Below are 11,073 nucleotides of genomic sequence, written 5' to 3'. Positions count from 1 at the left end.
TCTGGGCTATTCCTTAAAGTACTTATGTTCTTGATAGAGGTTTTCCCCTGAAGCTTAAGCCTGTAGATATATTATTACCATAATATTAAACTTTAAAAAAATCCTGCATTGTTTTAGGGAGGATTTAAGGCCATTTCCATGGATACATAAAATATAAGAAGACTACATAAGCTGAAGGTGGGACAAAGTAAAACAACAGTGGAAACAAAGGGCAGAATCATGAATCAAATTAAAAATGGATGTGGAAAAGATGAAAGCTTTATACATTTACTCCAGGTGGACCACAGGGTTGGTGATAGGCCTTTAGCCAGTGAACCCCTGCTGTCACGTGCATATCCAATTACAACATAGAGAAAATTTGTAGCCTGGTAGAAAATCTAATTTATAGCTTGTAAAGAAACTTGACTGTATGGCTAAGAAAAAAAAAAAATCAATTCAGAGGATATTTGGTAAAAAGTGAAAGATGTATACAATCTGAAGAGAAACCAGAGTATGGCATGGAATATTTGGAATAGAAGATGGAAAGAAAATTAGGGCTTTCAAGTATGATTTTCTTAAAGAAGGTAGAGAAAGTACACTATGCAATTAAATAAAGGTTTTCTTCTTTTAAACTTTTGCATTTGGCTGAGAGGCACAGGTGTACTCTAGTGCACAAAGTACACAGCACAATTAAATAAAGTTTTTCTTCTTTTAAATTTTTGCAGCTGGCTGAGATGCACAGGTGTAGGTCAGAGAATGAAGGCTAAAGGTGACAAAAACATTTATTTCCCCTAGGCTTATAAGAAGAAAAGCTCTTATGTGAGTTAACACTGCTTTATGAATTCTTCCTGTGAACATTGCACTTTTCATCAAAGTGAGAAAAAACAGTGGACAAGAAAAAATAGTAAACGGTAGCAGTAAATATGGAATTAGATTTCAACTAAAGTAATATGCTAACGTATGATACTTTTTAAAGATAATCCGAATTAAAATATCAAGTTAGAAATGCCTTGGGGAAAACGTGGACATTGATCTGATGGCTAAAACCTGTAAAGATCACATACTTCTAAATATTAATTTTACTCTGAAATGTCCATTTTCTATTTACGTACTTCAAAAATCTTCCTCTCTCCTTCCATTTATCTTCAAATAAAAGATGAACAGCTACACCTCAGAAACCGCCAAACATAGTGAAGAAAGACTTGGAGAAAATTTTCACCTGGCTTTTTTCCAGGTGCTGCTAGAAAGCTAAGTTTAACTTGCCTTAACTACAGAATGGACGAGGTCGGAGATTGTTTTATCAAAGGTATTAGATGAAATGGCAAAGAAAATTTCTATTATCTACTCGAGACCCATGGAAGTTATTGGGTTTCACTGGAAATTGATGAATATAAATATTTCCATGGATATGGAGCGTTATGCAGACATGTAGAGATATGACTCTCTAAATGTGTAGTGTCCCCCATGATCCAGCTGACACGCATTTCTCTTGTGGTACTTCTACTGAAGAGCAAGAGAAAGGAGAGGACATTCCTCCCGCAAATCCAGCCTGTTTACGTAACTCCTCTTGCAATCAGCATTAAGGCGAGCACAGCCCAGAGCAAGCCGGAGTGATGAGGCTGATTGGTTGGGCACGGGAGCGCCAGGGTGTGGGCTGTGAGCTCTCGCCTCACTCCCAGGGACGCAGGAAACCCGGGCGCATTCGAGCAGCGGCTCCTCCCGGCTCTAAGAAGCCGAGTCCGTTGTTCGTGTCTGACCGGTCTTTCCTTTACGATCTCTCTTCTTCCAAAATTGACATCTTGGTGGATGGTCCGAAGGAAAGTCCGAGGTAGGGGCGCGCGAAGCTGAGGGCCAGATGGGGACAAGTTCGCAGGAAGGGTCGGGCTCCCCAATTTCCTGAGTTGGGTCCCCGTGGGAGAAGGGCTTCTGAGAGGAGGGAGGGGAAGGTTCCTCTTAGCAAGCCCCCCGGGATGCTCCTGGAGCACCCCAGCCCGCAGTCTTCCGCGCTTACCAAGCGCACTGGGTTGCCCTGCCCTGAGCGCTAAGAGCCGGCGCGGTCCGGAGAGCGGGTTTCCCAGCCCGCGGCAGGTGCGCGGGGCAACATCACCGCCCCGAGAGGAGCCCGGACCGAGAGCCCCCGCGGCGGCGTCCGCCAAAGTCCAGGATGCGCCGCCGCCCTCCAGCTGCCGGCGTGGACTATTGTCACCTCCACCTCCTGCGGGTTCCCCATCTGACCGGTGGCCTGCGGTTTCTCCTCAGGTCACAATGGATCCTGAAGGTGGCCGTAATGGAAGAGCAGAGAAGAACTTCTGGAAAATGGGCAAAAAAAGGTAGCCACTTTGTTTCACTTTCATACTGTGCGTGGCTTGAGAAATTTGGGAGATGGATTTCTAGTCTCCAGCTCTGAAATAAAAGAAGATGGTATTTTTAACCTTAAACGCAAATGGCTTTTCTGCAGAAGTTCTCTGGCTGAGTGGAGGACTGCGTTTACGCATTCCCACGGCCTTGGCGAGCTTCTTTCTCAGCCTTCCTGCCCCTGACACGCCACTGCTCTCACATCCTTTTCTGTGGTTCATGAACTTTCTGCTTCACGAGCGCTGTTGCTCGCCCACGTCCCCGGACATGTGCTGCTTGCGCTCTGCTCCGTGGTCCAGTCTCTTGCTTCCGGTAAAACATAAACGTTCTGGTCACAGAAACATTGCATGTTTGTGGCATGGCAGATGGGACAGAAAGCCAAAACCACATGTAGGTGTTAAACGTGGGTTTTTGTTGATGTTGTTATTGTTTCAAAGGAAATGCATATCTGACACTTGTAGAATAAATTCTGAAAAAAGAGGACTGCAGGACTAGGAAGCTACTAGCCTCGTGTGTAATCATTGGTAATGGAACCACATAGGGAAATGTTAAGTAAATTTTGATCCCAGTGCAGTGTCCATACAGGAAATTTTAAACTTTGCTCCATAGGTTCATTCTTAGTTGTAAATTGTAATAATTAAAAAAAAAAACAAAACTAAAAGAACAACTTCTTTTATTATATTATTTTTTTAACGATTTTATTTATTTAGTGAGTATATTATTATTAGAAACGAAGCTTTTCAATGTAAAAGAAAAATGTAAGTAGGGACATCAAAGAAGGTTTTAACAACAATATTAAATTTGAACTGTACTTCAGTTTTAAAATAGTTCACTTTCTATCCATTGAAGGGGACAGTAGCAGTGAGTACACTTATTGCCAGATCTTCCTTTCTGAATACCATTCCTCACTAAATGGAAGCTGTACTCCCTGGAGAAATGGCTAATTACAACCATGTATGTTGGGATGGGGGGACACATACAAAAATGAACCTGGACTATTTTTGTTGTTCAAAAAGAACACAAGAGCTGGTCACTGTACTTGATTGTGAAATACTGTATACATTATAGTCCATGAATCTTTAATAAAATTCTGAAATGAAGAGGAAAACAAAAAAGGTGGGAAAAGGTAGTGAGAATAAAGGAATATTTTTTGTAGAAGAATGCCAGCTAACTTATTGGAACCTGCATTGTTATCACTGACTCAGGCAAGTGTTGTTATGGATCTCAAACCATTTGGAGAAAAATTGTATCTAATGATTATCCCAACTGTTTGCTAGGCAAAAAGAAAGTGAGGATTTTCAGTGGAGAGATTTTTGCAGTTAGCAATCTTAACCTAGTGATCAGACCTAGCATCACTCAGTGGAGTCCTGTGTAAGTGACATGACACCACCTGGGAAGTATGTTTGCAAAAACATTTTGGTCTGAACCCTATCAAGGTTCTAGACTGATGCTGTCCAATAGAAATATAATGTTAGCCCCATTTGTAATTGTTAATTTGCTAGTAGTAACATTAAAAAACTAAAAAAGAAACAAGTGAAATTAATTTTGAAGGTATGTTCTAAAGAAGCTGGAATATCTAAGATATTTCTATATGTAATCAGAATTATTAATAATACAGTTTACATTCTCTTTTTCATACCAAGTTCTCAAATCAGCTGTGCATTTTATACTTACACACATCCCAATTTGGACTCAGTTTGACACTGATCTATCCAGATGCAGGTCAGTCTACAAGACATCTTATTACTATAAAAAGTCAATGTGGTTGGAGGCAGAAGAAGGACTTATAGATTTAAAAAAGAGATTGGAGTGCCTGGGTGGCTCAGTGAGTTAAACCTCTGCCTTTGGCTCGGGTCATGATCTCAGAGTCCTGGGATCGAGCCCTGCATCTGGCTCTCTGCTCAGCGGGGAGTCTGCTTCCCCCCTCTCTGTGCCTGCCTTTCTGCCCACTTGTGATCTCTGTCAAATAAATAAAATCTTTTAAAAAAAGATAAAAAAGAGATAAAGAGACAAAACCATCCAATATAATATGTGAACCTCGATTATATCTAAGTTCAAAATCAGAAAAGGAAAAACCTATAGAAAATATTCTGAGGAAATTTGACAGTAGATTGGATATTAGTTGATATAAAAATTGCTATTTTCTGAAATGTGAAAATGGTAGGAAAATGTGAAGTGCCACGATGTTTACAAGTTACTTTCAAATGGCTCAGCAAAATATTAACGATGATAATGTGTACTGACTTAGATAAAAGAACGTATGGTCAAAATGTGAACAATTGTTGAGTCTAGGTGAATTTTGTGTGGGTAGTCATTATCAGTGTTTTTTCTTTTTCAGTTTTTCTATTTGAAAGTTTTCTTAATGAAAATATTCATATACACGAAAAGAAAAAAACTCTGCATAGTGGAAGGAAGATACTGCCCTTTTTGTTTTTAGGTTGTTTGTTTTGTTTGATACCTTAAAGAATTATGTCCTTAATATACAACCACTTGGAGGGGGTGGCGCCTGGGTGGCTCAGTCCTTAAGCATCTTCCTGTGGCTCAGGTCATGATCCCAGGGTCCTGGGATTGGGCTTCACGTTGGGCTTCCCTGCTCACCAGGGAGCCTGCTTCTCCCTCTCCCTCTGCCCCTACTTGTGTTCCCTCTCTTGCTGTGTCTTTCTCTGTCAAACAAATAAATAAAATATTTTTAAAAAAATACTCAACCACTTAGGGATGTTGGAGTAAGAAGTACTGAGGTTATGTGGAAGGAGGTGGTAAAGAGCCTACTCATACCTTCATTTTATTATTGCTTCTTACCCTGCCTATAGACTTCTTTTAACACAAAATTGTGGGTTTTTTAGGTGAGAAATTCTTACTAAGCTGTGTTCATCATCACTGATTTTAATTATTCTTGGTATAACTGTATATTTTTCCCTAGTCTTATTGAGATATAATTGACATACAGCACTATGTAAATTTAAGGTATACAGCTTTATGTTGTGACTTATGTATATTGTGAAATGATTATCACACTATGTTTAGTTAACATCTAGCATCTCATACACATACAATAAAAAGAAAAAGCGAAAAAGACTTTTTTCTGCTTGTGATTAGAACTCTAAGGATCTACTCATAACAACTTTCCTATGTATCATATGGAACTGTTGACTGTACTCCTCCTGATGTACTTTACACCCCTGGGACAGCCTTATCTTTGTACCTTTGGATCAAATTCTTCTCGTCTCCACGCCCTGTCAGCCTCTGATAACCACAAATCCCATCTCTTGTTCTGTGAGTTTTTTTTTTTAACTATATGTTCTAATTCGGAATTAAAAAGAAGCATGTGGCTTTCCTAATATGTATATTGGTTGGGTGATAGTATCATTTGGAATATATGTATTTCTAAAGGTCTGATAAGAGACTAGCTTTTTATAAGTCCTGTGTTTCAAGCTGATGAGGATAAATTAATGATCTAGTAGGGATGAGAGATCAATGTGGAAATGTATTTTTATATAATGCAGTATCCTAGAAATCTGAGGTTGCCCTGAATAGTAGCTTAGTGTTTAGGGGACAGGCTTTTCCGTTTAAACTTGGCTTTGTTCCAGCTGTGTGACCTTGGGCAACTTCCTGAACTCTCTTCACCTGCAGCTTTCTCAGCTCTGACAGAAGGACAAAAATGTGCCTGCCTCACAGAGATTGAGATAAGATTAAATGAGATTGTGTATGGGAAGTGTTTACTTAGCCAGTATTTGAAATATTATAAAATTTCCAGAATAGGAGCAGTTTTAGAGAATGAAAAAATAAATAAAAGGCTTGGAGCTAAAATTCAATTATGTGTGACTGCTTTTTTCCTCTCATCCTGGTTCCAGAGATACTGAAACCATGCTTTATTGGGAATAGGGTGGGACCAATTCTGAAGAGTTATGTTTGTGTATTTTGTGTGTTTTCATGTCCGTCTAACATCACTTTAAAGCCAAATATGGAGTAAGCTGTGGATTTTTTTTTCCTTTAGAAGTCTCTTCAATTCTTTGACCTTGCTTAGCATAAAGAACAAAGACAAAGACGAATTTACTTTTGAACTTGAAAATCTGTATAAAAATCATGTGATTCTTCTCTGGAATAGTCTTTAGTTGGTACATATGAAAATAAAGAGGCAGAGGCTTCTTTTGGTTAGCTGGCTTTCATGTTCTAGGTGGCTGTTACACAGAGTGGAAAACAGCTTATAGCTAGAGTCATTTGAATCTGGGCTCAAAGTAATAATCAGCCTTCTTATTCCTGAGGACAGCTTTCTGACAGTTTACAGACCATCTTTTCTGATCATAGCTTTTCTAGATTCGATTTATTGCCTTAATGGTACATTTAGGGCTCCAGACTTCCTTTCAGAATTAGACTGACTGAGAGAGAATGATTTAATTACCTTTCTTCTTAGGTTAGTTTATGCCCAGCTTCTGATTGCCACCACTCTCCATTCGTAGAAAGATTGAGGATAATATGTAGGTAGTATGTAGATAGAATATCTACTGCTAGCATTGCTTAGATAATGATTAAGAGAATTAACTCTGGAGAATATGAATGATTTTCTAATTACAGATCTTCCTTAACTTAGGTATTTCCCCCAGCCCCATTTTGTTAGTTAAAAATATCGTAAGTTGAAAATGCCTTTCATACACCTAACCTATTGAACATCATAGTTTAGCCTAGCCTACCCTACATGTGCTGAGAACACTTACATTAGCCTGTAGTTGGGCAAAATCATCTAATGCAAAGCCAATTTTGTAACAAAGTGTTGAATATCTCATGTAATTTATTGAATACTGTACTGAAAAACAGCATGGTTGTATGGGTACAGAATGGTTTTAAGTGTATGGGTTGTTTACCCTTATGATCTCATGGCTGACGGAGAGCTGTCTGTCACTGCTTCTGCCCAGCATCAAGAGAGAGTGCTGTACTGCATGTTGCTAGCCCAGGGAAAACATCCAGCTTCCTTACCGGAAGCAGAGTTTCTATTGAATGCATAACCCTTTCTCAGCATCCAAAAGTCAAACCATTGTAAATTGGAGACTGTAGAATGAAAACAGTACGTTCTCTTATGTTCTTAATATTTTTAAAGGTTTTATTCGTTTGAGAGAAAGAGCACAAGCAGGAGGGTGGGGCAGAGGGAAAGGGAGAAGCACACTCCCCGTTGAGCAGGCAGCCCAACACGGGGCTTGATTCCTGGACCCCGGGATTATAACCTGAGCCAAAAGCAAATGTTTAACCATCCAAGCCTCCCAAGCACCCTAGTATTATTTTTAATAATTGCAAAAGTTGTATGTCTGTGTATTCATCATAAAAAATTAGGAAATACCAAAGGTACAAAGAAGAAAATATTTTGATAGAAATCTCAATACCCAGTGATAATCACATATACAGATTTCTAAAATACATGTAAATATTTTTAAACTTCATTAATGGGATCATACTATTAACATATGGTTTTATGGAATAATACAAATGTGTTTGTCCTATTATTAAATATAGGATCTATGTTCATTTGGTCATTTAAAAATTTATGTAATTTTAATAGTTTTGTGTAATCTATTACTATTTTTCAGTAAAAAAGATGAGAAGAAAGAAAAGAAACCAACTGTCAGTACATTTGCAATGGTGAGTCTGAATTTACTTAGTGATCAAATTGCTTTGGAAATTTGATTTCTTCCCTAGAAAAGAGATATTTCATCTGGTATAATAATAGTCTTGGAGCATATGTTAATGAAGAGGCGAAATGAATAGGTTTAAGTTAGCTTGTTTTCAGTGGAATGCCAATCATGTCGTATTATGATTGAGCCTCAACAGCCACTCTTCTTGGCTTACATTTCAGTGTTCTGCTAATTTTTTTATGTGGCTTCTGGTCTGTTATCTATGCAAGCACTTTTCCTGTGATTGGTCTCAGCCACTAGGTAGAGTGTGGTTCTAATAGGATACAAGTTTCCTTGTCATCAGTGGCTCTCAAATTCTGGCAGATTTGAGGTCAAAGTCTCAGGCACCCAAAAAATAGAAGTTAGCAATGCATTATTTATGACTATGAACCTAGTACCTGTCATCATTTCTTTGTGCTGAATAATAATCTCTAATTTGAAAACCTTTATAAAATTCTTCATCTCATTTTCTGGTTGCATGGTCATTGCTTAGAATTTTTCTTGTGTCAGATTTAGAATAAGACAGGGATTTAAAGCTGTGGTTGGATGATGGTCTCTCTCTACCTGGGTCCTTCTTTTATTCTTTCCCGAGAACCTGTAACACTACTGAACAAATGAAGTCTGACAGTGAGTGCATACTTTATAATTCAGTCATAACACATCAGATGTTTTTTTAAAAGTTGGTGGTGAGGGAGGTGTAGGCTATCTTATAAAGCAGATATTAGCAAATTGACTATAAAATCTTACATGGTCATCTTCTTGCCATAAAGTTGCTCTGGCTATGGTTTCACCTTTTGTCCTATCTCTCCTCTCTTTGGAATATTTTGAGAATGAAACTATATGTTTGGGGCATTCTTAAAAAGACACTCGGTGGGGGGGGGGGGTGCCCAAGTGGTTCAGTAGGTTAAGTGTCTGATTCTTTATTTCAGCTCAAGTTCATGATCTCAGGCCCTTGGGATTGAACCCTATGTTGGGCTCCATGCTCAGCTTGGAGTCTGCTTGGGATTCTTTTTCTCCCTCTCCCTCTGCCCTTCCCCTGCTCATGCATGCTTGCCCCCTCTTTTTCTCTAAAATAAATAAACCTTTAAAAAAAAAAAAGACTACTCAGGTGACCAAGGGGCAGTTTTTGTTTTATACTTCATTCTTATTTATTAAAAGAGTCTTTTATGTTAAAAAGTTTATATATATGTATATTGTGTGTGTGTGTGTGTGTATATATATATATATATATATATATATATATATATATGGTTTATTCCCAAGATTTAATTTCAGTTTTGTTATTTTGAGACCAAAATGTTTCTGTCTTTTTTGGTTTATTTTTTATTATTTGTAGCTTAAATTTAAAAAAAAAAGTCTCATTTTTGGGGCTTGGTGGGTTAAAGCCTCTACCTTCGGCTCAGGTCATGATCCCAGGGTCCTGGGATCCAGCCCTGCACTGGGCTTTCTGCTTGGCCGGGAGCCTGCTTCCCGTCCTCTCTCTCTGCCTGTCTTCCTGCCTACTTGTGATCTCTGTCTGTCAAATAAATAAATAAAATCTTTTTTTTTTTTTTAAGTCTCATTTTAGAAAATCTAACAGATCTAGGGACTCCTGGGTGGCACAGTCATTAAGCGTCTGCCTTCAGCTCAGGTCATGATCCCAGGGTCCTGGGATCCAGCCCCACATCGGGCTCCCTGCTCAATGGGGAGCCTGCTTCTCCCTCTCCCACTCCCCCTGCTTGTGTTCCCTTTCTCATTGTCTCTTTCTGTGTCAAATAAAAAATAAAATCTTTTAAAAAAAGAAAATCTAATAAATCTAATATAGAGAGGTAATACCATCCATACAATTTAAGCCACGGAAGAAAAAAATCTGGAGTTTAAGTGTGAGGGAATAACAGCACATACAATACTATATGCCATGTGTTGTCATAAGTACATAAAACTCATTTAACTGTTACAACTCCCTTTGAGATACATACTACTATTATTCTAATCTTTCAGGTAAAGGAACTGAGTCCAGACATACTAGCTTGCCCACCTGGTACACAACAGGGCCAGGATTCAGACCTGTGAAGTTCATGTTCTCAATCACATTGCTCAAGATAGCATAGAAGGAATATACTGCAAGCCTTTTGAGGAAGAGTTGTATTATTTATATGGCTTTTCCTCATGTCTTTTTCCTGAAGAGCTGACACAGAAAACTGAACTGAACTTGTATGTAAAACTTACAGACATGAGGACACATTCAGAACTTTTCACAGTATAGTGCTGATGTTATCAGCTAAGACAAAAACTCATGTGTCAGGGCCCCCCAAAAGCTCAGGTTCAGTGATTCACTCAGAAGAGAGACTCTCAGGACTCAGCACATTGTCCTACTTGTAATACTCATGGCTAAGATTTATTAAAGCAAAAGGATACAAAGCAAAATCAAAAGGGGAAAAGGAAAGAGTGAGGCAGAAGTCCAGGAGAAACGAGGCATAAGCTCCCCTGAGTCTTTGCCCAGTGGAGTCACACTTAAATTGGGACAACTGTGAAATGCTATCAGACAAACTCATTAGAAACTCAGCACTCAAAATTTGTGCTAGGGGCTGATCATATAGGCTTGGCATATACCAGAATTCCAGACTCATAGAAGGAAGGCAGGTATTCAGCATAGAACACCTATGCCAAATAATTTGGCCACTTTTATCAGTTAACCCCAACCCTAAATCCAAGTTCTAGATGCCCTCCAAGGTCCAGCCTTGGATACAGGTCTTTCAAAACTGCAAGTCTTCAGCTTACAGTACTACCTTACTTCTACTATGAGACTTTTTGGCAGTCTTGAGAAAGTCTTGTGATCAAAAAGAGGTAGGCGATATTCAAGTTTTTCTACAAGCATTTTTTTAAAAATACTGGGCCTTGTTTCAACAGAACAAGAAACATAAAAGTAGAATAAAATCTAAAGCAAGTAAGGAAACGGAACAGATGGAAATCAGGACAAGAAAAATACCAGTGGGGCTGCGGTTCCTACACATAGCACTCCTGAAAGATTACACGCTCTTGCCAGAAAGGTGCGCCGGTTTCGACTCTGAACGTTCTACTTCTTGTATCTTATTGAAAA

The 11,073-nt window shown here is 38.8% G+C and overlaps 1 protein-coding gene across 1 annotated transcript in view; it reads left to right on the top strand.

Annotated features, from left to right (window-relative positions):
• Positions 1–1,616: 1,616 nt before the first annotated feature.
• ABCB1 (ATP binding cassette subfamily B member 1) overlaps positions 1,617–11,073 on the top strand; it is a 104,176-nt gene continuing 94,719 nt past the window's right edge. The window contains exons 1-3 of the mRNA XM_059171010.1: positions 1,617–1,807; positions 2,239–2,309; positions 7,911–7,962. Coding sequence (XP_059026993.1) covers positions 2,245–2,309; positions 7,911–7,962 — 117 coding nt within the window. The 5' untranslated portion in view covers positions 1,617–1,807; positions 2,239–2,244. The remainder of the gene's footprint in view (positions 1,808–2,238; positions 2,310–7,910; positions 7,963–11,073) is intronic.

The sequence above is a fragment of the Mustela lutreola genome, chromosome 4 (assembly GCF_030435805.1).
Source record: "Mustela lutreola isolate mMusLut2 chromosome 4, mMusLut2.pri, whole genome shotgun sequence".
Taxonomy (NCBI): Eukaryota; Metazoa; Chordata; class Mammalia; order Carnivora; family Mustelidae; genus Mustela; species Mustela lutreola.
The sequence above is the reverse complement of the archived record's forward strand: the minus strand, read 5'-3'. Positions and strand labels throughout refer to the sequence as shown.